This window comes from Acinonyx jubatus, chromosome B2 (genome assembly GCF_027475565.1).
Source record: "Acinonyx jubatus isolate Ajub_Pintada_27869175 chromosome B2, VMU_Ajub_asm_v1.0, whole genome shotgun sequence".
Classification (NCBI taxonomy): domain Eukaryota; kingdom Metazoa; phylum Chordata; class Mammalia; order Carnivora; family Felidae; genus Acinonyx; species Acinonyx jubatus.
In genome coordinates this window covers 79,837,540-79,863,808 of record NC_069385.1, presented here as the reverse complement: position 1 = coordinate 79,863,808, position 26,269 = coordinate 79,837,540, and the positions used below count along the sequence as shown (strand labels likewise).

Below are 26,269 nucleotides of genomic sequence, written 5' to 3'. Positions count from 1 at the left end.
GTGTAGAATACTGAATTGTTTTTTGAAACTTAAAGGCAAAAAAATGTCTAAATAAACTCCTAAATGGATTTCCTTTGTGATATGCAGAGTACCTGCATGAAGTCCCCAAATCTTTAAAATGAAGAGACTGATAATTACCATATTGAAGTAAGATCGAATTTTGACTCCTCTTGCCAGATCCCACACTATCACATTTCCATCGTGACCAGCAGAAAAGAGAACTCTCGGATCGAACGGGTGTGGCTCAAGGACAAATACCTCATCTTCATGACCCTGAAATATTTTTGAAGTTGCACAGAATTATGAATTTAAAAAAGAAAATTCAATCAAACATCAATATGGCAACATGTCTAGAATCTGAATTCTAAGAATTATTAAAGTGGCAAAAATCTTCAAATTTGTCAATGTATAATACTGAAGCTGAGCTAATACCACTATTCAGGGCTTTGCTATCATTTAGTGAAACCTGAGAATACTACTGATGCAGCCCTACGTATTAAAGAACAGCAAGAATTTCGATTTCCAAATCAAACCTGCTTAACTACATTTTAAAATTATTTCTAATCTCCCACAAAGACCTGTTATCCATCTAGCAAGATTTTTTGGCTAACTTTTTTTATAAAAGACTTTAGTCCTCAATGAAAATATTCCATTCTATAATAAGCTTCATTATACCAAATAAAAATGAGTTTTTTTTCCTCACCATCAGGACATGAATTAGTTGACCGGTGTAAGAATTCCAAACTTTCAGAGTCATGTTATTAACTGCAGTTATAACTGTATTGTCATGTCGATCCCATGCTACCATAGTTACTTTCATTTTTGTGATTTTATCTTCTATCCCTTGAAGGTTTTGGCTGAAAGTGATGGAGGCAGTATTTGTTTACACCAATATTATTTATTAAAATACTATTATGACAAAAACCTAAATGTGTTTTTTTATAATCTATATTTAAGTTCATTACATGAATAACTATCACTTAACAGCAATTAAGAATAATCTGTATCAACAAAGAATGAGTGCAAAAACACTGCACTGAGTCAGCAAACACCCAGGATTTCAGCACTCCTAAGCCCTTAGTAATAGATGACCTTGAACATGTTATTAATGCTTTAACTCTATCTGGATCCAAGAATTCTATGCCATGCAGCTCACTCTCCATCTTCTGCTGCTGTCATGCCCCGCTAATTGCTTTGCTCTCCCATCCACCTGAGACCACTACATATAAATATAGAATTATTTATTAAATATTAAAACCAAAATAATAGTTACAAAGTGTAATATAATTTCTCTTGGCTGGAGAAAACCACTAGATACACTACATCATCTCTCTGTGACAGATTAACACTAGAATATGTTCTACTTTTTAAAGAAAACTAGGAGTATTCCTGTAGTACTATCATCATCTTAATAAATCAAACTGAAAAAGTCATTAATGCAGATCTTTGTGTATATATATGGCAATAAATAATTTTAGAAATATCCCCTTTCCATCTCCAGTAACACCTCTAGTTATTACAGAAAAGTAATCATTTTAACATAGATTATGACATATGTTTCCACAGGCTGAGAGTCACACCAGCCTGTAATACAGCATACTTTAAATGATCTACCTATATTTATGTAATATTTCAAATTCGATCTCTTACCCTGCCGGACGAGTAGCCATATCCAACAAAATGCTCTTCCATTCTCTTCGTTTAAATTGCCAAATACGTGCTGTCCCATCACGGCTCCCACTCACAAATCTGAATTAAAGGAAACCCACCCCCCCCCCCAAAAAAACACATGTACTTTACTAAATGAATTTTTCCAGAGCTGTTTTTCAAAATACTAAAAGACAGACTCATCTTTATTTACACAGCATTCTAATATAATACAGATTACTCTCTGTCAGATATTCTCTACTAAATTAACAACTTCTGCAACTTAACGGGCTTTTAAAACTTTATATACATATTCTAATGTGTATGGCTAGGTCGCAAAAGGACATTCAAAAGGGATTCAAGGCCACCATTTACTACCTTACAAATAAAATGAGTATTTTCCAATGGAAAAATACTGATTTTCCTCTCAATGTTAAAGAACTTGACTTCTTTTACTCAAGGTAAAAGGTACTTAGGAATAGCTTTCTTTCATTTTCAAGTAAGAACCTGGGAAAATTTACAAAACATCATTTATCTTCAGTAAATAGTTCTGTCTCAAATATTACATTATGATACATTTCCAAACTCTACTAAGTTTCCCTACACTTTGATATGTATAGAAAATAATATAGGGTGGATAAAAGTCCCTATTGTTAAAAGTGCCCAAATAAACTAACATTTATAGAAATAAAACATAAGACCTGTTCTCACATGCATGTGAAGGCTATAGTCACTCTTCAGTGTAACTGCTCAAGATCCTTATTTTAGTAGCTAAGTTGTATACAGTTCTAATTAAAATCTGACTGTAGGAAATGTATTTGATAACTTTAAAATTGGAATTAAATTTACAAACAAAAATAATTATTTTACCTGTTACTAGTGTTGGAAAACTGGATACTGTCAACTTTGTCCTACATATAAAGAGATAAAAAAAAATCCTGAATATAAACTGTTAAACTCATTTAAATTGTACCTATCTTATTCTTTTTATCAGTACTTACAGTATGGAACTCCAATTCTGATATTTTCTCTGGCTGACCTGATCCAAAAAAATAAACCCGAATAATATGATCCGTGCTTCCTGTGGCCAGAAACATGCCACCTGAGGAGTAGGAGCAAACATTTGTGAGTAAAACACTTTCAAAATCACTGAAAATAAAATGCAAGCAATATTACCATAATATATACTGATGATTAATATTTTACTCTAAAACTATGCATATTTATCCTAAGCATAAAAATTACATCTAAAACTGAACTTAATGAACTTAAAATACATTTAACTAGCACAGCTTTAACGAAGATGCATTTTCAATATTTACAGATTTCCACTACAAATCATTTCATTAAGTGATTACATAATTCTTTGTTAAAATTTATCACCCTCCCTAGAAAACATGCCCTTTAACTCTACTGAAGTCCCTCTCTTGCCACATTTCCTATGTTAAAATCTATCAAACTTTTAGGGCCCAATTTCTTCAATGGGCTGTCTTTGCCACCCTGCAATCAAATGAGCCTGCTATCCTCTGAACTCTTAAGACTTTGTCTGTAATACATACATTCTACTTTACATTACAGTTATTTATATAGCAATTTGCTCTCTCCACTTTGAATCAATATTCTCCTACAGTACTGAAAACAGTGCTGTATATAACTCCTTACAGAGTACTCTGAAATCATGTATAAAGCCTGTAATTGTGTTATTACGAAAAGGAAAATGGTCTTCATGGCAGTAGAAGTGGAAATCTAGAAGTTAGAAATTAAACACGTTTGGATATTAATATGGAAAAAACAGATTTATGTCATTAGTATGCTATCACTTATCTGAGGAACTACTGCTATTCACAATTATGAATTGAAAAGACAAGTAAAACTCGAAGTAAATGTAAAAGGAACTGGTACTAGGAACATTTAATAGGTGTTAAATCTATTAACATTTCATTTCATTTTCTCATCAATTCATTTCAAATCTTCAAATTATAGTTTGTTTAAAAAGACATGTCCATTCAAAATGCTACTGCACAAACTCAAAACATAATTGGAGTTATCAGCATTGCTATATAGCTACTTTTTAAAGAGCAAAGAACAAGAATTTGGAGTGAAGTATTTAATATTTACAAATAGCAATCAAATTTATTTTACTTAGCTACAGGATACCTCCCAAATGTCATGAAAATATAAAACGTATTTAAAATACCTTTCTCGCAATGAGATAACTATTCAAAGATATATTCTTTAACAGAGTCGATTCTGAAACTCTTATTCTCCAGAGCAGAGCATTATGGTCTCAAGGAAAATTCTTAGTCACGTGAATACATAAAAAGACTCTAGCAAAGTTCAAATATTTCTAAATTAATTTATGACCATCCCCTGGTTTATGTATGTGAATATGATTTATATTACGATAGTAAATATTTTCCAAAATTTTATGTGTTCCACTAGAAGCTTTCTAATGTACAACTTTAAGTGGAAAATTAGGGAGAGAAAAATCTTACCAGCACTAAAAGAAGAACAGATCATTTGAACTCCAGGCCGAGGGCGCTCTGTAAATTTAGCAGGTCTTGGACTATAATATAAAAAATAAACAATTAAAAATATCCCTAAAGGGAACAGCAACACCAGAAATGAGCTGTTTCAAAAACTAAATACAGAAAGACAAAATTAAATAAGAAGCAACAGATGGCTCCCTTCCTAAACAAGTTGGAAATCATTATGTGTCGTGATCAGCAGATCTTATGGAAACTCTACAGATTTCATAGGAGCCCCAGATTATACAACAATCCACACATGAAACACTCTCAAAGCCACTGTCACACCAGACATGTAGTTATTAGTTATACTTGCTTCTAACCATATTTAACAGGATTTAGTTTTTCATACAGTACCGTAGCAATGCACAAATACATTAGAAAATAAGTCATTTGAAAACATGAACACACCAGCAAAATAGGTACTGCCTCTGTGGCATAAGTATACCATCAGTTAACTAAACTTTTTCAATATTAGGCACTGTTAATTAAATATTTCCCTCTGTTTATCTTCCAATGTGACAAAATACGCTTTTTAAGACTCCAAAAAGAATCTTAAACACTTATCCTAGTGAAAATCTGAAGACTGTTTGAATCTTATGTCAACTATAATGTTCATTCAAAATAGACATCTACAGAAAAATCATCTTCCTTTAAATATATGTACATTAACTGTATAATTTTGTATTACAGAATATGTCTTATATTTACACTACTGACGTTACATGTTTGTTACAATCAACAGTATTGAAGAAAGAAAAACTGTAGATTTTATACCATACCAGGTCCAATAAGTACACAATATATTTGTAACGCTCTAATACAGGGATTTTATTTAGAGCCCTACTTAACATACATTTTGATCTAGTTTTTCCTTAAGGTATTGGGGAGAAAATTCAAAGAAATAATTAGAGCTTTCAATCAAAGTGCACTGCATAAATTGTATAATCCATAGCAATTGAAAATAGAGTGGTTTCAGTTTTGTAATCATATCAGGGGAAAAAAGGACAAAATATTTATGATCTATCAATTACACATTCAGAAAAAGGAATTTTTGTCAAAGTGATACAGAACAGTATTTGTTAAAAATTTTAATTAAATAAATTTTTAAAGTGACATTTATACAATTTTTCCTAATGGTCACAAGCCCTGACATAACTGAGCATGAATAGTTTAGAGAACAGAAAGTTATTAAAACACTCTTAAAACCTAAACAATTATTCAGAGTAGAATTAAGTAACCATAATTTAAGTAATCTGAAATTATAAAGACAACTAAATACACTATTTTCATTAATATCTTATGGATTCCAGCTCTCCATTTTTGTTAATTTTTAGCACATTCATTCTTGTAAGTGTTAAGCAACCATTTAGCTGTAACTTACAATCAGAATATACAAATAATCATATAAATTGCCATTTTAAATGGACTTTAATATTTTTAAAGGGAAAAAATAGATAAACAAGTACAATAATTTATTATTTTTTAAATGTTTATTTATTTATTTTGAGGGTGGGAGTAGATAGAGAGAGGAAGAGAGAGAATCCCAAGCAGGTTCCACGCTGTCAGCAGTGGGGCTTGATCTTACGAACTGCAAGATCATGACCAGAGCCAAAATCAAGAGTCGGAAGCTTAACCAACTAAGCCACCCAGGAACCCCACAAATAATTTGTTTTTAAAAGCACATCTGAGGAAATATTTTAAGATAAAGCTTTGGTATCAGATTCTGTGAGTCCAGTTTCCAGCTCTGCCACTTATCAAGCATTATGACCTTAGTCAAGTTAACATTTCTGTGCCTCAGTCTCATCTATAAAATGGGAGTAAAAACAAAGCATATCTTAAGAGTTATTGAGATAACTGAATAAATTTAACCCACGTAAAATGCTTAGTACTGCACACTCAATAAGTATTAGTATCATTAGTATTTTAATTAATTTAATTCAACCAGTTCTAGATAGTCAATCAATGAATAACTGCTTTTTAGTTTGGCACTCTGCTTGAGAGGCGGTTGACAAAATACTTCCAGTATCCACCTCTATTTTCTCTCCTATCTGTCCTAAAGAAAATAATTGTACCTTCTTCATAGGGTTGTTATAAAGATTAGTGAGATGACAAATAGAAAGTGCTTATTAGTACAAGCTTGTCAGACTAAGTGCTTAATAAAAATTTGTAATCATTATCATCTATATATTTTAGGATTCCCATTCTCCTCTTACATCTAAATATGCTTGGACAGCCTTTCTCTCCTACTCAGAGATCTCTTCAGTCAGATTCCGAGTCACGCAGCCACTCCTATTTTTCATCTAAGAAGCAGCATTTTTATTAGTGGAAATTGTTACCACATACATAAACTCTGTATAAAAACAAATTTATCGAGAGGTTTGGGTTTCAAAATAGGTTTCATTAACTTCTAAAAGAATTGATTTTCTCAATGCAGACTGGGTTGCTGAAGGCACCTCCTCATCAGATTATACAAAAGCATTACAGTTCAATACAATTTTTGCCTTTGATCAGTAATTAAAACCCATGTGACAGTAACAATCTACATCCTGCCAAAATTTTTGGCAGTTATTAGCCATGAGTAAATATGGAAAAGAAACTAAGTGTCCCCAAGTCTATAACTAAGAAAAAATTACTCCTTTATGCCTGACTGTAGGTTAAAAGCTTTTAAGGGATGATTACAAGAATAGAAAAAAATCCTACCTATAATAACTATAAAAAAATCTGTATGTCCAAAAATAGGAAAAACATGAAGCAAAGTATAGCATAACAACTCAGTGGAACATAATGCAGCTATTAAAATTATTATAAATACCTATAATAAAATGTTAAGAAAAAAACAGCAGAAAATTATATACATTTCTCTACTTGCATCTACATTAAAAATACACATTTATGTGAAAAAGCTGTTAGGATAGTTGGTTAATGGGTAAATCTCTGTAAAGGTTCTGAAAAAAATATCACTTATATGGAATAATTCACTTCTCAAGAATCCAGATAAATATTATCGTACTTAGCAATGTAATCCTCAAGAAGCACAAAGTTGAGAGTTTAATTTTGTGAAAACATTTTTGTTCCTATGCTAATTTGAAGACTGTTAGTCATATTTTTCTTCTGTATAAAAACAAAACATGAAAACACAATGGTATCCTAATCTGGTCCATAAGAAGGTAAAAAATACTCAAAGGAAAACAACAATTAGCTATTGCTATTGTCCACACACATCAGTAAAATATTTAAACTTTTATTTAATGTTTACAGAAAATCTTTAATATTCTAAATATTAAGAATGCAACTAAAATTAGAAATCAACTTGCTTTCTCCAAACAATCATGTCTTAATCAGAATCCTTTTTTCAAATGAAGTACATTTTATTATGTTATTCTACCTTCCATGGCCTCTTAATGCCTTGCCATTAGCAGCACTCTACAGGAATCTTAATATACACGAAGCTTATCTAAATACTACTCTTTTAAAATTATAAAGACATTCTCAAATTACTCGAGTTGATATTTATAAACAAAAGTCAGACAGAATTATTGAGATATCCCTTCTAATCTGAATGATGTTCTACCATGAGAGCACAGAGATGACCATTTAGACACTGCAGAATCACTGAGTGCACCAATTCCCCATTCACAGACTGCCTATGGGGCAATATGCAGCACTTCCTCTCCCTATTATACCCACTTGAGAGGTGGCAAGGCATAGATAGCATGGTACCAAAGGGCAGAGAAGTGTTGTTCTAAGTCCTGGCCATGCCAATTCTTAAGAACTGTTTTGCCTCATTGTCCTTAATCGAAAGAGAACACTGTCTAACCACCTTGTTTTAATAAACCAAGATACTAGAACAAGAGAAAGCACAGATGCAAAATGCTATTATGGGATGAGGTGAGGATGCATTTATCTACCTTGATGTAATTTAGTAAAAACTTAATCTGTTTTCCTACGTTTCCTGAGATCTTCAATAAAACCTAAAGTTTGTAGATTCAGTGACACAAATAAACTACAATTCTTCTAAAGAATAGCCTTAGGAATTCTTAAGATTATGTTCTCAACACCAGAAGGAGCTACTGAGATGAAATTATGCCGTATACAGAAAGGAGTGATAATGAAACAGGTATGTTCTGAAGGAAATGGCTAAGGCTAGGAAAAAGAGAAAAAAACCAAAAACCAAACCTGTTAACATAAACTTTCTTTGAAGCATGGAAAAAAAGGGGAGTGCGGGGAGAAGCATGAAAATCAAAGAGGTCAGTGAATGCATTTCTGTTTTTTACTAAGAAGAATAAATAAATTTATACTTATTGTTGACTACTTTATATTATTGCAATTTTAACCATTAAATTAAATAATCGATTCTATGAAATAAAAGAGCAACTGACTTTATTTTAAGGGTTCCAGCATCCCACAGCCAAAAACAAATAGTGCCATCTGCCCCTGTAGAAGATAGATATCTCTTTGAGCCACTGCACAATGGTGAGAACTGAAAAACAATTGAAGAAGAAAAAAAATATAAGAAGAGTGACACAATCCAAATAACCCACTTTTTACCATATAAACAGCAACTAATAAACAGAGCTAGAAAGCATTCACAATGGATGAAGGTCATGACTACCATGTATTTAAAGTCCATATATTTATAAAGAAAAAAGAAATATTCCTTTCTTCATTTTAGTTGGCTTTATACAATGGATTATAACAGTGACTTAAAATTTAAATCATAATCAAAAGGATTTTACAAGGATTAAGCAAATTACCTGTAGTGATGTTATAGATGCACTGTGGCCTTGAAGAACAGCCAAAGGTGCACATGTTCGAAGACACCAGACTCGGATCATTTTATCACAACTTCCAGCTGCTATCATGGTATTCTCATAATTTACAGCCATGTCTGATATTTCAGCAGCGTGTCCTCTTAAAGTAGCTAATAATCTTCCATCATCTGTTGCCCAGATTTTCACAAGGCAGTCATCAGAACCCTTAAAACAAAAATGAGTATTAATGGAATTAACTCTATAAATTGTAATTCAAATTCTGAACAGGGATAAAAAATTGTATCTGTTATGTTCACTTCCCAACACTTATATTCTTAAGTACTGAAGTGTTAAACACTTATTTTAGGAATTTTCCTCTATACAAGTCTATTTTTATTAAATCATTCACTTACAAACAATACCTGTGTGTCCACCAATCTACCAGGAGAAACAGGATGTTAAGAATAACATTTACCTATGATCTCCTACCCACCACCTCTGGTAACCTCTATCCGGAATCTTGTGAAAGAATCTGAACTTCTGAAGTAACAAAACAAAATTGTAATAAGAGAACATAATGTAATACACAATAGTGATTAATCCTGTATATGATATTATGTTATACAGAAACGAAAGCTAATTTTTCTCCTAGGAAGTTAAAAATGTAATTCATAAATGAGTTTCCCATCAGTAATCTTCAGCTAAATACATTACATATAAAATCACCAAAGCTGATTTGTTAGTTACCAAAACAAATTTCATTTTATCTCCCATGAAGTCAATAAAAATACATAAATTACACATTCTGCTATACTAGCATAAGCTCAGAAAGAAACTGTAAAAGATACACATTTTCCAGGAATATCTATATTTACAAATAGACATTTCAATTTCACATAATCAAAACCAGACATTAGAACTTCTAGGCTTTATTATTTTTTTTCTTAGTTTCCTTAATTCATTTTATAGCTGTAAATTTATACTTTTTTACCAACCTCTATTTCCTCTTATTTTCCATTATTTGAAAGTTTTAAATACACAAAAAAGTGGAGAATATTGTCATTAGCCTTATCCATTTCCCAAATTCAAACTTATCAATAGGTTTCAGAGGTGGCATGTTACAACCATCCAATCTAATTCTTAAAAAACAACCCCCTCCTTATATCTGACATTAGAAAGTAGTTAGAAGATCCACAAAAGCAAATGTACAGATGTATTATCACCTTCATACTGATAGGACATATAAATGACCACAAACACAGTATTAACAGAACATTTGTTTTAAGTAAATATTTATTGAGAGAGAGAGAAAAAGAGGGAGATCGAGCAGGGGTTTGGGGGAAAGAGGAAGGGAGGGAGGGAGGGGGGGAGAGAGAGAGGGAGAGAGGGAGGGAGAGAGGGAGACAGAGAGGGAGGGGGGAGAGGGGGAGGGGGGAGAGAGAGAGAGGGAATGAATGAATATATCCCAAACAGGCTCCGCACTGTTAGTGCTGATCTCACAACCATTGAGATCATGACCTGAGCTGAAATCAAGAATCTGACACTCAACCCACTGAGACACCAAGGCACCCTAACAGAACATTTTAAATGCTATATCCTAAACCAGAGTCGGCCAACACTACCTACAATACTCTCAATTAACTCACATTCTTCTGAGCTTTGAAGCAAATTAAGTGGGTAACCAACCACTAAAGACTAGTGATAAAATTTAACTTTGGTAAATTATCTACATTAAAATCTGGTATTTTTATCCCATTCACTTATCTCAGGCTCTTTATCTATAAAACAAGGTGGTTAAATTGGATGATTCCTAAGGTTCCTTCTACTTTTAAAATTCAGTGATTCATGCACTCATTTATTCATTTGCCTGAAGATTAAGTATGTGCCAAACACTAGAGATACAAAGACACAAGATTCCTGTCCTTAAGAAGCAAGGCAAAAGAGTGTAAATGCAGTAACATGTCTGAAGTGCTATACTGTTGATCAGAAGAGATTCAAACAAGGGAACAGGGTGTTTTTCCTAAGAGGTGAAGAAATAGGATCTGGAAAAGAATCCAGAAGCAGTGATGCCTGGACAGAGCGTTCTGCATGAAGACACAACGTAATGTAGTAAGCTTTGCACACAGACTCCAGGGTCAAACATCTTAGTTCATGACCTGGTATGGCCACTTTCTATATGTTTAACCTTGGGTAAGTTACAGGTTTCCTATGCCTAAGTTTTCTTTTCTTTACGCATATCATCGCACTGTTGCAAAAACTAAATAAGTGAGGATGGAGTACCTGGTACACAGTAAGACTATTACCACTGCTTCTGATGGTAGTAGTATTCTTATTTTTACTTTGGCGATATTCTTTTTAGGTTTCTTTATTTATTTGGCGTGGGGGGAGAGGGGATGGGAGAGAGAGAGAGCGAGAGAGCGAGCGCGAGCCCAACTTGGGGCTCGATCTCACAACCATGAGATCATGGCCTGAGCCGATATCAAGAGTTGGATGCTTAAATGATTGAGCCACCCAGGTGCCCCTACTTTAGCAATACTCTTACTACTTTAAAAAAACAGAAACATTCCATATGGCAACAAGAGAGAAAAGTTTGATCAAAGGCATGAAAATGTCAATGTAAGAACTCCAAGTTAGTCTGTACGCTAACTTAGAGTGTGAGGTAAAGGCATAAGGATGAAGTTAGGGAAAAACTGTAAAGGACCTTTTATGGTATACTATGAAATATGTTTTCTAAAGAGGATCACTTCAGATTATTAAGCTGTTGCTTAATAACAACAGCAAAGATCCTGTTGGCATCAGTGTGAATTAGGATAAACAATCGGAGGCCAGGTGAAAGTTGTTAAAACAGTACAGGCAGGAGAGAGAAGTGATAAAACAGATGATAGCAGAGAAAGCTCAAAAGAGATAGAATACAGAGCTGTTTGGGGAATTAAAGGAAAGAAGATTGTATCTCTGCTATCAGTGAAAAGAGAAGAAGGAATGGTAGTAGACTATGACTTCCAGAAAGGTGGTCTACATACCACTTGGCACATGGGAATTGCACTAAGCATTAGCTGAATAAAAAACGGCAATAAAGCATTTATTCAACTCTTAAACTTACTTATTCAACTCTTTTAACTCCACAAATTAAGTCAATTTATTCACTTTATCTTCTAAAAATTAAGGTAATATTTGGCTCTGACCTAAACTCACAACAAAAGTAAAATTTTATGTTAATACTGGTAGAATATATGAAAAAGTAAAATCATGACATCTCATTGTGCTTCATAATACTGATAGAAATCATTTTGTTCTTATGTATTTGAATAAAAGTTTGCTTTACATTCTACTATAGAGGGTGTTTCACATATTTTCATGTTAACAAAGAGGGAAAAACAAAAACCAAACACCTTTTTGACCAAAATGCCAGTTTTTAATGAAAATAGTAGCAACCTGAAAGTCAGTGTTCAGTGACTTTTCACCAACTAAAAGAACAAAAAGTCCCATTATATTCATATTGACTTCATTATTAGTAATATCACCAATTTAATATTTTAATAATTTTGCTCTGTATAGACAAGTACTAAAATAAAACAACATTATGCACATTTTCCCCAAGTGTGTTTTATTCCAATTGACCTCTTTTCTTCCATTTGGTTGCAGGAGAGAAATCTTTGACCTTTTAGGGAAATCTCTCTTCACTATCCTCTTCCATGACCTATACAATAGTGTGCTGTCCCATCCTCACCCCTACTCCCCGGAACTCCTGGCAGAATTTCAAACAGAACTCTAAAGCATCCTTAAACAATTTCTATTTCATGCATCATTACTTGTGATCATTAATTTATTTTTATGGGAATGTAAAACTAAAGATGACCTGACAAATTCACCTAAGTTCTTTTAAAATGGCTATCAGAAACATAAATACACATAAATTGACTGAAAAGGACTGCACAAGAAAAATTAAATTTAAATTAAATTAAATTAAATTAAAAGAAAACATTTTTATATTTAAATGTTTATTTTTGAGAGGGGGGAAGGTGTGGGTGTGGGGGGACAGAGGATCCAAAGCGGGCTCTGTACTGACAAGCAGAGAGCCCAATGCAGGGCTCAAACCCACAAACCATGAGATCACGACCTGAGCAAAAGTCAGACGCTTGACTGATTGAGCCACCCTGGCGCCCCTGGGAAAACATTTCTAAAACCACTATACACATGTTTAAATTGAATGTGGAAGGATAAATTAAAAACTGATTATTCTTAAAAAACAAAAACCAAAAAAAAACCAAAACGTAGAGCAGAATTAGAAAAACTTTCCTTCCCCAAGCCTACCTCAAATGTTAGTTGGGTCAATAATAAACCAAAGAGTAGGGCACTACAGTCTTAAAATGTTAAAAAAGTGTTAAGGACATTAAAATAAGACCAATGTTATGTAATGGTGAAAGGAACAAGATGAACAACATAGTCATCGTGGTTGGCTTTGGCTATGAGGATTACACAGGTTTCTAAGATGTATGAAGAAGAAAGAGGTATGGTAGAAATAGCAAATTTAAAGTAAACTGGAAAGAAATTAGATGATTCTTAACCTCGGCAACAATACAATTATCTGAGGATTATTTCCTAAAATGGGGAAAGGGAGAAACAAAATAAGGAACCAGAAAAAAAAAGTGAACAAAGCTTGGAAAATAAAGTGGAAGAAGAGCAGTAAGAAAAAAGGAAAAACTCTGTAAGCAAAAGGGGAATGTCCTGCTAAAATTAGATAGCATGATTTTAGAAAAACTTCAACTAACAGTTTTTTTAGCAAAGCTCCAATGCCTAGGGGAAAACAGAGTAGTCATTTCTTTTCAATAACATCTAGATGTTGCTCTTAGGACAGGGGATTGCCAAAGTGAGAAAAGCTGGGAGTACAAAGTAGAAGTGGAAACAAGAAACAGCTGGAAAGGTTTTATCTGAGTAAGATAATAGACGGTTTTAAATACCTGTTAAGGAGTTTGGATTTAACCCAGTGAGGTAGCTACTGAAGAATTTTAAGCAGACAAGACTTGGTTACCACAATATTTTTAGCCACAATAAACTCTAAGAAACTATGAGCTAGGTGCAAAATAGAAATTGCCTTTTTTGGAATTCATTTTTGAGTCAAATTTAAATATTAAGCTAGTGTTTAATGACAAGCAAACATAAGACAGCAGTGTATCACTACTTTCACTCTTCAATAATGTTAAATTGTCATAATTACCGTGAAAAGTGTGCTCATTAATATGTTGTCATTTGTGTTTATGTCAAACCTAGCATTCAAAAAATCTGAAAAAAATTACAATGAGAAGAATGTGCAGCTTCACTTATTTAAATCCTCAAATAAGATGTGACACCAAATTTTCAGTGACTTTTTTAGACATCACTGTCAATGCAAAGATAAAGCCAAAGAAAAAACAAAACAACAACAATAACTTATCTTTATTTGGAAAAACAGCAGTGTAGATGTTATTTATGAAAAGGCCTGGTAAGAAAGAATGGGACTTAAAGAAAACAGATTTGCCTGAACACAGGACTTAGTTTGAAATACCCTATTAATTTGTATATTCCACTGCCACACCACGGAAGCCATATTCACAATAAAGCCGTGTGCCTTTAAAATAATCAATATGCTCTGTAGCTTAGAATAGAGGAAGAAAACGGAGTCAGACTTTACCTAGGAATCACTGTTTCTTTCTTTCTGTTTCTCTCTTTTTCTTAGACTATGGAGATAATGGCAGCAAAGACCTCTCCTTCCAACATGAAACTGGATCTCTTACACTGTAGGTAATTCCTAACAACAACAAAACTCTATTTTGTGAATCCCTCTTGGAAATTTCGAAGTTTCATGAAAATAAAAAGTTTGAGAGGTAAAGTTCAGATAAATAAAAATATCGACATTCTCCATTAATGAAGCCTAGGCAATGTTAGGTACGCATCTGACTTTGGTATTCTGGTACTCCACAGGTCTCTGTGACATGGCTTTCCACTTTGTCATGGACTTGGGTATTAAAACTCTCAAAATCTAGAAAAAAATGTCCTATTAATGTTATGAAAACTTTATGAAACAATCAGTAACAGGGCTCTGAATCACTTAAATGCTATGCAGAAACTAAAGCAGAACCTAAAGTCTGCACTCCCAAAATTTAAATTTTAAAGGCTTTTTTAAGGCAACTTTTAAAGGCTTAACTGAATTTGTATTTATGTATTTACTTAAACTAAAAGCTAGAAGATTGGAAGTGACAATTATGTGAACTAGTCAGTGATGAAGAAAGTCCTTTACAGGTTGGAACAGTAAATGCCAAAGAATGATTGACTTCTGCAAGCAGAAAACCACACACATTTGGAAACAGTACAGCAGGTTACATCTACACAGATTATCTTAAAAGGAAAAAGTAGATCTATAAACTTTTCCATGCTAAGAGGAGCATCAACTGTGCAGACCAACCAAACATTACTACTTTGAAATAAAAAAAGAAATTATGTGATATTTAAACCTATAATATCTTGGAAAATCTAGCATTCCTTGGCAGAAATCAAGAGAATTCTAATTTTTCTTGCTACTACTACACAGATTTGAATCAGATTTCACTCTTGATGTCTTTAGAACAGAATTAAATGTTAAAAACATCACGTATATTGTCATGTATACTACAGTATCATTTTCTTATTCAAGCTAAAAAGTACCTTGCTCTTCAGGCAGCTAAAATTTGCTTATAATTTAAATGTAGTTCAATGTTTTTTTAAAAAAGATGCCATTGATTTTCTTTCCTACCAATCTACTACAGACCTGTTTCATTTCCCTTACAAATAATCTCAAACTTCAGTGTCAATCATTTCAACACATGCCCAATTTTCTCACTCTCTCATCCACCTACACCACCAATGACTAACCTGTATCCATGTAATTATCACTTACTCCGATCCTGCTCCCAAGATACTAGGTACTATTATGGAAAAAGAAGATATGCGTACTAAATCTGCAACACTGAAAATATTATGAACCCTCCCTCTATTTATTTGGGAGGCTAAAGCTAACTGGTCCCTATTTGTCACTCTTTTCCTATTACGAGGCTTTATCACATACCTCTAGGACCCAGTTCTGTTTCCTAACATAAAGTATTTCACAATGAAAGTAGAATCTGCTCATTGTGAACTTAATTAACTCTCTTTTGAAATAGGCCAAAATAAAGTGCTCTTTACACATCTCATCTTCATCTATTTATTCTATCCATCCTCCTTAGATCTTCCTATATCAAGTCTACTGTTCTAGTTCCATCTCTTTGACCAACAGTTTTTCACAAATTTATCTTCCTATAAATTACTTTGCTCTTGCTTTCCTTTCCATTACTACCAAACTTACTGAATACTCACTATACTTCTCATGCACTTAAAAAAAAATAATTTTTAATTTCAAGCTTACAGAGTTTCAAGAACAGTACCAATGTCTTCCATATCTCTGTAACCCAGACTGATCAACGCACCCATTACCATTAGTTTTTTCCTGCACCATTTAAGAGCAGGCTGCAGACTTGATGCCCCATCACTTCTAAATATCCCAGTCTGTATTTCTCCAAAACAGGGATACTCATCTACATAAGTTGGTAAATCCATATTTATATAACTGCCATCCAATCCACAGACCCCATTCAAATTTCGTCAACTATTGTGAAAATGTTTCCTTTTCCTTTTTGGTCCAGGATCCCATATAGCAACACATGTTATATTTTAGTTATATTATCTCTGCAATTTCCTTCATTGTAGAAAATTTCCTCAGGCTTTCTGTTTTGTGTCCTCAGAAATTTATAAATACAGACCTTAAGTTCTGTAGGATGATCTCAAGCCTCAGTCTAATGTTTCTTCACGAATGAATCTAGGTAATTACTGTCTTGACAGGAATCCCACAAATAAAATGCTGTATTTTTCAGTGTACCACTTGAGAGAACACACCATGTCAACTCATCTCACCACCTGTGAAGTTACTTTTATCATGTGTTTTCAAGTTTTCTCCCCTGTAAAGTTGCAATTTCCCCCTTTTAATTAACATGTTGTGGGAACATATTGCAAGATTAGGCCAGTATCTTCAAACCAAGATCCTCTACTAGTCTTAGTTAGCTTTTGTTAATGACACACAAATGAATCAACTACCACTGTGATAGTTGCCAAATCATCATTCTTTCTACAATTATCAGTTGACATTTGACCTAAATAAGAGTTTTTCCTCCTTTCTCATTTATTCATTTACTTACTTATATCAGTATAGACTCATGGGTTCCTATTTTAGTCGATGCTAATAAGATAGAATCCCTGACTATCCTAATGGTGCTTACTAAGAAAATAGAACAGAACCCCAATTCTATTTACTTTTTTTAATTAAAAAAATTGTATTTACCTAGAAGCATTCACAATGTCAACAAAACAGCTGTTAACTTTTTTTTTCAATTAGAGTGGTATTCCATCAACAAAACAATTATTTACAATGTCACCAAAACAGCTGTAACTTTTTTTTTTTTGCAATTAGAGTGGTATTCCATCAACAATTATTTCCTATAAGCTGCACCAAAGAAAACTAAAGATGAAAAAAGCTACCACCCCCATGCATAACTAGTTTCTGCTGTGTACCAATAAGAACCTGCTTTAAATTTCCTTTTAAGTTTTATTTCGAGAGAGTAAGAGCATGAGTGGAGAGGGGTAGAGAGCGAAAGAGAGAGAGAGAGAATCCCAAGCAGGCTTGACACTGTTAGCGCAGAGCCCAGTGCAGGGCTTGAACTTGAAACATGAGATCATGACCTGAGTCGAAACCAAGAGTTGGATACTTAACTGAGCCACTCAGGTGCTCCAGACCTGCTTTAAATTTCTAGGTCAATTTACAACCCCTATACTGTACCAGGCAAGGTTAGTGGCTGGTGAAAATACCACAAGGATAGGGCTATCTAAAGACACATTTGGTATTGTGTTAACTATATAAAAAAAAAAGACAATCTACAGTTTAAAAACAAATTTTTATGCAACCCTACATTTCAATTTTTTTTCTTTAAAAGTTCTGTACAGCAGGCGTTAAATGCTTTATAGATCAGGGGAAAAAAACTGCCCTACTCCTTCTCATTCTTTTCATCTTCCTCCTCTTCCCTGCTTTCCTCAGCCTTGACTTTTTTTTTTTTTTTTTTTTGCCACATCAGGCTTTCCTTTAGCTCACTATGCAGCAATGTCCTCTATATTTTTCCTTCAGCTTTACAGCCTTCTTTTCATGAGGTTGCTTGTCATCTGCAGCAGTGTTATTCCACATCTCTCCCAGTTTCTCTGCAACATCACCAATGGAGACTGGGATGTTCTCCTTTGATTTTGGGGTGATACTCAGAACAAAACAAGAAAAGGGCTGAAGGAGGCCTCTCAGGTGTACTGAGATCCTTGAACTTCTTTTTTCGTTTCTCCTTTAGAAGGGATATAAATTTTCATTTCTCTTTCTTAATGGGCCTTGCCCACCTTTGCCATGTCTTCTAATTTTTCTTTCTGTTTAGCAGACATAGTCTTCATCTCTCTGAGCACTTCTTAGAAACTCTTGAGAAGGTGACTGAAGCATCTCGGTGCTTCTTGTGCTCCTCCCAGGGAGTTTGCATAAAGAAAGCACATGAGGACATCTGCCTCTTGGCTTCTTAAGGATCTCCTCTGTCCATGTTTAATTATTTTCCTCAGTGAGGCAGTCACCACCCAGTGCCTATCTGGCTCTCACTTGCCCCAGCGTGGTAGCTCATAAAACTCAAATTTTAAAAATATGAATTTCAGACAATGATACCTATATTAAGAGAAATATAATAAAGTGTCTAAATGGAATAGACAATGTTGAAGTATGGGGAGGGAAGATAGGAAAAAGTCTGTAAGAAGGTGGTGTTTGAACAGAGACCTGCTAATAAAGGAGTTAGTCATGGGAATATTTTGGAAAAAACAATTCAATGCAAAGGGAATAGGTACTACAAAGGCTCTAAGCCATAAATGGGCTTTGCAAGTGTGAAGTACAGAAAAAGACCAGTGTAAAAGGAGGATACAAGAAAGGAATCAGTCTTACAGACATCTGTATAGACCTCCCCTAACAGATTCTAAGTTTCTTACAAGAAAGAACATTATTCATTTTTATACCTCTGACTGGTTGATTCATTCATCATTTGTTCCACCCCTAATGTATGCACAAGATAATCTGAGGCATTAAAGATCTAAAAAGGTTCAAGAAAAAAACCTTTGATATTAAGTTCATAACTTAAAAGAGACATCTAAACAAATTCATTGCAACATAACAGAAAAATACAATAGAAGTATGCAGTTCAGTGATAGTACTCCACATTCAGAAAACAATTTTTTTTTAACTGTTAAACTTTTTGAAGAATGGTCTGCGTTAAGTCTCTTCCATTCTTCAATTCCCAGTCCCTCTTTAGTGCACTGCAATCTTACTCCTATTCCCAATACTAAATTAAAACTGTTTTTTGTCAAGGTCATTAATGGTCTTGACAACCAAAAAATGCCTTTCAGTTCTAATTTACTTTAGGTTTCCATCTTTCATAAAATATTAATCCTTTGGCTTTTAAGACACCACTTCTTTTATTTTTTTCTGGCCTCTTAAGCAGCTCTCAGTCTCAATTATTGACTCCTCTCCTTTTCTTTCACCTGTTTTAAAAGTTAAAGTTTCAGCCTTAGGTTACATACATATGAGGTAATACAATCAATTTCCATATTCAATGATTCCCAAGCTGAATCTTCTAGCCTTAATCTTTTTCCTGAGCTCCCAATGCCTCTTGAACATTTCTATTTGGCTATATGGGTAAGTATCTCAAATTCAACATGCCCACCTTCACAAACTTCACTTAAATCCCTACCACAGTAAATGATAGGACTTTCTATCCAGTCACATAAGTTAAAAACACGTGATCCCATACTCTTCCCACTCAATTCTTCCCTATATTCAAATGAAGCTCTTAAATCCTACAGATATTTTTAATCTGTTAATTCCATCCCTACTTTCACTGTGACTCTGTTCAAGCCTTATGATTTGTTTCATGGATCAATGCCAGAACCTTTTCACCAATTTCTCCATATAGACTCTGTTTCTTTCAATCCATCCTTACAATGCCAAGAGATTGTTAAAAAGAGAAATTATACTCACTCTTCTGTCAAAATCTGTCATTTTCTCTCCTTTGCCTTCAGGAAAGAAACCCACTCCCCTTCATACATCATCAAAAGGATCTTGATGATTTTGTCTCCCACTAATATCTCCAGCCCTTGCTTAAATGATTATCTATATTTCTCCTTTGCCATATCTAACAACACACAACTGTCTGTTACATTCTTCTAAGGTTTATAAATGCCTTTCCCTAAGTTGCAATATCCAGCTAAATTCAGCTGAGGTGTTACTCCTAGTGTTTCCCTTACCATCTTCTACAACACACTGCATTAGATACCTCTCCCTCTATGACACTTCAGTATCTTATATAGCCTCTTTCAAGTTTCTTATCAATTGTATCAATATTGTCTGTTGACTACTAATGAACTTTCCAGGGACAGATACTCTTTCATTTCTAGATACTAAGTGTCTGGAAGAGTGTCTGGCTGTAACCTACAGCATTTATGGAAGTATTTTATACCCTTTTGCCTTAATTTGAAAAGAGAGATATATTTTTCTTCTATAAAGGGGAAGGGAAGAATATTTTTATATGGTTCTCAACATACTTTGTGTATTATGAGTGAATAGCTTACTCCTGAGAAAATTCATTAACTCTGCTTTTCTTTGGTAAATATTATTTAAGGAAATGATTCTAAAACCAAGTAAAACAACTTACAAACTAAGAGAATTAGGAAGCAAGTCTGACTTGGTAGTAATGCTGTCTCCCTCTCTGGGTTCTTCTCATTATTCTACTGGGAAATATCTATTACAACATTCTAGTACAAAATATTTGTAAATTATCCTATTATAGAATTTCTCTTATTAAAGTGATTTCATTTTTGATCTTGTATAGAATTTACAAATAAAATTTTAGTAAGAAAATGAAATGGATAAAATTTAAATCTATCTATAAAATCAACAGCAGTAGGTAAAACTTAATGACTGCTTACTGTAGAGCTTGTTCTACACTGATTACATGCATTATTTCATGTAATCATATAAAAATCTTCTGGGGTTGGTATTATTATTGTCTATTTCCCCTCCCTCCTTTTTTTAGAGATGAGAAAACTAGAGATTAAAGTGATGAGGTAATCTGTCCAAATTACACTGCTAGGAAGTGGTAAAGCTGTGAGCTAAACTAAGCACCCCCTAATGCCAAAGTTGACGCCCTTAAACACAGTGCTATCTATTTTGTCCCTAGCTATGTCTACTGAGAAAGGACTCAAGAGAATATGTCGTCCCTTGGACAAAAACTTTCAAATACATCTACACAAGAACTTTAGGAATAAATATGTAAGGTCTTAAGATACCAAATACATAAAAAGATAAAACTGAGTTGATCTATTACTGAACTGTTGTTCCAATAACAACAGTGTGCTCTCTCACAGGAATGTCTCATTGGTCAATCATGATCTACTATCCTAAAGCTTTAGCCCATCAGTTTTCAAGACTGATTTTCAAAAGTCAGTCAGTGGCTAGTGTGTTTCAGTGGGATGAGCAGCCATCCTACTTTATGAAGTTAATATGAACAGTGAACACATATGTACCACATTGCCACTTGAGGTGGGAATTATAAAAATACAAGGAAATTTTAAATAAGAGTACTCTCATACCTTTTATTTCTTATCACATGGTAACATTTTGGACTCTGTAACTGCAAATCACCAGTACAAAATTACAGTACTATGAGTTTGGCCCAACTAGCAAATTATATCACATACATAAAACATCAACAATTTTAGGCTCTGGTAAGACCATATAAAATAATATAAACATTATTTCCCTCCCTTTAAGTATGTGTCCTCAACTGTAGAAAAATCATCAAAAACAGCTTTTTTTTTTTTTTAAATGTTTATTTTTGAGAGAGAGAGACAGAATTGCGAGTGGGCGAAGGGCAGAGAGAGAGGGAGACAGAATCCAAAGCAGGGTCCAGGCTGGCTCTGAGCTGTCAGCACAGAGCCCAACACAGGGCTTGAATTCACCAGGTGTGAGATCATGACCTGAGCTGAAGTCGGAAGCATAACCACTGACTGAGCCACTCAGAATTCACCAGGCGTGAGATCATGACCTGAGCTGAAGTCGGAAGCATAACCACTGACTGAGCCACTCAGGAGCCCCAAAAAACAGCTTCTTCTTCACACAGCATTCCTTCTCCCCAAATCTAGAACAGGAGCTGCATGCAGATTTTTTCCCTACAGGGCCAATAATTATCTTAGGCTTTGTAACCATAAATACTCAAACATGCCAGTCTCTGTCATAATTACTCAATTCTGCCATTTGGTAGTGCAAAAGCAACCATAGGCAACATGTAAACAACTAAGCATGCTTGTGTTGGAATAAAATTTTATTTGCAAAAACAGGTAGAAGGCTGGATTTGACCCACAGGAGTAGTTTGTTACCCCTTAAGTTCAAAGAGCTGCTCTTCCAGACTTCTTACCTACCACTCTACCAAACTCATGAGATAGCATCAGCACATTATTTCACTGCATTTTCCTGCAAAAAAATTCTAGATTATGTACCTAAATCAAATTAAAATACACATAATGCGTCATAAACTACAAAAACAAATGCTTACCACCCTATCATTTTTAAAGAAAGAATCCCCACAAGGTTATTTTACTAACATTAAAAATTAAGTTATATATATTTTTAATTTTTTTTTATTTTTACTTTTTTTACATTTATTTATTTTTGAGAAATACAGTGAGACAAAGCATGAGTGTGAGAGAGGCAGAGAGACAAGGAGATACAGAATCTGAAGCAGGCTCCAGGCTCTGAGCAAGCGGTCAGCACAGGGCCTGACGTGGGGCTCAAACCCACAAACTGTGAGATCATGACCTGAGCCAAAGTCGGATGCTCAACCAACTGAGCCACCCAGGCGCCCCAAGTTATATATTTTTATAGTCTCAATGCAATGGCATTAACTTTATACTCACCAAAATGAAGTACAAACACAACATAATGCTTCTTTCTCATAATTTCAGCTTATTACTATTTTTCAAAGAATCCTTTTAAACATGACAAATGTGAAATTTACTTTGTTTTGAGAACTGAATTTAAATATTAGTATATTGAGCCTGAAAAAGCTAAATGTGATTCCCCATTACCATTTGAAAGCAAATTACTGTTGTAGGTATATCAAGCACTTGGGCAAATTTATAGATACCGGTTCTCCACTTTGAAAATAATGACCTGTCAGAAAATTTCGCTTTTATTTTGCTTCACAGAGAACAATGGGGAAAGGTGCAAAAGAAGGTGAAAGAGAATACTAATCTAAGAAATGATCTGAAAATGCCTGAGTAGATTAGAACCAGGGAAAAGATATGTATGGAAATCCTTTCCCACATCCTGTTTAAGCAAACATTTTACAGATGACTGGGTGTATGGGCAGAGAAGAAGAAGATATAAGTAAATCTTATTTTACAAGCACATTTACTTAAAAGAGGAATCTGGGGGTGCCTGGGTGGCTCAGTTGGTTAAGCATCTGAATTCAGCTCCAGTCATGAGCTCGCAGTCCTTGAGATGGAGCCCTGTGTCGAGCCCCATATCAGGCTCTGTGCTGACAGCTCAGAGCTTGGAGCCTCCTTTGGATTCTGTGTCTCCCTCTCTTTCTGCCCGTCCCCGCACCTGCATGCTCACTCTATCTCCTTCTCACTCTCTAAAATAAGTAAACATTAAAAAAAGAAGAATCTGTAATTGTCCCAAACTGTATAAAATTCTCAGCTGCTCTCCAAAGACAGAGATAGGAATTTCTATTTTAACTTCCATTTCCTATTTCCTTACTTCAAAGAAAATTAAGGGCTTTGTGAATGAATGCATACCTTCAGCCTACAGGGTAGTATTTAATTATAAGAACAGTGTAATAACTATTACCCTTAATGGATATAATAAAGCAACTAAAACTAAAAATATTTCCAAAAGTAATTTTCTAAGTTAAAGCTGAAAAGCTGCTTTTCTCCATTAACAAGCTAAAAGAAACAACAGCAAATAAACCCAAAGAGCCTCTTTAAACACAACATCTGATACACTGAAGAAATGAGGTGCTAAGGATAATATAAAAAGATACATTTAATAGTCTCTTCTAATTTGCTTAACACACTTTAGAAATGCCCCTGTATACAATTTAGATTATTATATGACATTTTATAAAATGTCCAACTACAAATTTGATATAATGCTCAGAATTACATTTATCCATAATGTAGCACTATCATATAGCTGTGCCTGTATTACAACATGTCCTTTAGGAACTTTCCAAACCTGGATCAAGTTCAACTTCAAGTAATATCTTTTATTATAGTAAGCTAAATTACCTGAATATTCAGTTTTTCATTAAAAGAAAAAAATCAAAAGCTCTATTTCAAGTTCAACTATAAGCAGTGTTTCTTCAATGCCTTATATGAATTAAGATAATACTTCAAAAATTACTTACAGTAAATATCCGTCTGCCAGTTCTATCAAAAGTTACACAGTAGACAGATGACAAGTGTCCAAGAATTCGCTTATGCATTTTCATGTGCTGATAGACTGCCGTTGGAACAAGTCGCTCAAGTCTGTATTTCCCATTCAGCTTCCGTGAAAACAAAGTATCCGCTACCAAGAAAAAGGGGAAATAGGAGTGTAATTCAGAAATTCATTTTCTCAATTACCATCTTTCAAGAATTCACATACTCCAACTTCTCATATGTTGGTAAAAATAAAGACACTTTTTCTAATGCATATGGTTCCTAGTCAAAAGTCCCTAAAATAGTCAAGAAAAACACATTATTTCACCAGAAGTAAGTCAGGCACTATTGTCCTCATTTTACAAGCAAGCAAAGTCAGTTTATGACTGTCTGAAGTCACAAAATAAGAAAGACATGAAGCTAGGATTAAATTTAGACTTCTTTATTCTCTGGCTAGTACTCAAAAACTTTGCATAAATGAAGAGTGAGGAATAATATATTGCATTATTTTAAGAAATAATTAAACTGGGGATCTTGCCAAACACCTGCATAATGATTCCCTCTCTAGAACCTATTAGCTCTATTTTTCAACTCATCCATTTTAACCATCTTTCATGATATGTCTGAAATTTATCTTCTGCCCAGAGCCTGATGTGCTGACTCCAGCCCAACATGTTCCCTTCTAACTAAATCACTACTGTATTTTCTATTCTGATAATTATGGACAAAGACAATGCTCAATAAATACATTCTGACTAATCTACAGGGATGTTATTCAACGATAGATTCCCTTTAATACACTTTTTTAAATTATTTTAATATATGACTTTTTATTTCTGACTATGACTGCCATCTACTTTGGATAAACACTGCAGCTTCTTACTTGAATTTGGTCCCAAAGAAAATTTAAATATACATACAAAATACTATTTAACCTAGATTCAGAGCCTAGCAATTATATCCTAAAGTTGATGAAATACAAGTATATTGGTGTATCATAAAAAAAAAAAAAAAAATCAGTATTATTTTATTTATGTACAACAAATGTTTGGCTCACACTCCATTTAAAAGCAAAAATAAATCTTGGGGACTTACGAAGAGAAATGTAGAAAAATGCTTTGTATGATATGTCAAAGAATAACTACATATTTACATGTTCTTTTACTCCATCAATTATTTTATATTCTAAGAGTGTACCTTTTGCTGTTAGCACATAAGCTCTATGCTACAATCTATTTTAACATCTGGGATATCTGAGATAAGCTTTGACAGTTGTGAATTAGCATATTTAGGCTTCAGCTACTTATACAACAACAGTAATTCATTAATTTTCTAATAAACCTGACACATTGTTCCTTATGCACAGAAATGGCCTGGTAAAAGACATCCTCTAGTGCTTTGGTTCAAATACCCTGGTAAAAGACATCCTCTAGTGCTTTGGTTCAAAATCCACCAGACATCAAATGTCCTGATAAAGGAGAACTCAAAATGATCTTATCCAAACACTAAGATCAATGACATCCCAAACTTACCTGTCTATTTTATAAGAAAGTCAGTGATGACAAAAAACACAAATGCCGACAGTGTTACTAAGATGTAGCTTAATTCCCTCCAACCAAAATTTACAATATTTTCAAAATCACAAATTTTATTGAGGTATTTAACACCGTTCAGGCATAAAAATATGATTATTGGAGATAATTACAATATCAAAACTATTATTTTAAGGATGATCAGGCATATGCATGTCAAAAT

General features: G+C 33.9%; 1 protein-coding gene, 2 long non-coding RNA genes and 1 pseudogene across 5 annotated transcripts in view; 1 reads left to right on the top strand and 3 right to left on the bottom strand.

The window, feature by feature from the left end:
• The window catches only part of LOC113598795 (uncharacterized), a 46,877-nt gene extending 31,826 nt beyond the window's left edge, over nucleotides 1-15,051 (top strand). The window contains exons 3-4 of the long non-coding RNA XR_003419515.2: nucleotides 2,642-2,772; nucleotides 14,643-15,051. This is a non-coding gene — a long non-coding RNA (uncharacterized LOC113598795). The remainder of the gene's footprint in view (nucleotides 1-2,641; nucleotides 2,773-14,642) is intronic.
• Nucleotides 1-26,269, bottom strand: part of PHIP (pleckstrin homology domain interacting protein) — a 137,551-nt gene that overhangs the window by 79,143 nt on the left and 32,139 nt on the right. For all 3 annotated transcript variants that reach the window (XM_053222545.1, XM_053222544.1, XM_053222546.1), the window contains exons 7-15: nucleotides 24,502-24,662; nucleotides 8,933-9,154; nucleotides 8,558-8,658; nucleotides 4,143-4,213; nucleotides 2,649-2,749; nucleotides 2,518-2,558; nucleotides 1,651-1,749; nucleotides 704-857; nucleotides 139-273 (exon numbers count right to left, since the gene is read on the bottom strand). In XM_053222545.1, coding sequence (XP_053078520.1) covers nucleotides 139-273; nucleotides 704-857; nucleotides 1,651-1,749; nucleotides 2,518-2,558; nucleotides 2,649-2,749; nucleotides 4,143-4,213; nucleotides 8,558-8,658; nucleotides 8,933-9,154; nucleotides 24,502-24,662 — 1,085 coding nt within the window. The remainder of the gene's footprint in view (nucleotides 1-138; nucleotides 274-703; nucleotides 858-1,650; nucleotides 1,750-2,517; nucleotides 2,559-2,648; nucleotides 2,750-4,142; nucleotides 4,214-8,557; nucleotides 8,659-8,932; nucleotides 9,155-24,501; nucleotides 24,663-26,269) is intronic.
• Nucleotides 17,430-18,594, bottom strand: LOC128315592 (putative high mobility group protein B1-like 1; annotated as a pseudogene).
• On the bottom strand, nucleotides 21,934-22,653 carry LOC128315593 (uncharacterized). The gene is made up of 2 exons (XR_008298515.1): nucleotides 22,138-22,653; nucleotides 21,934-22,069 (listed from the first exon to the last, which is right to left on the bottom strand). It is a non-coding gene; the product is annotated as an uncharacterized LOC128315593 (long non-coding RNA).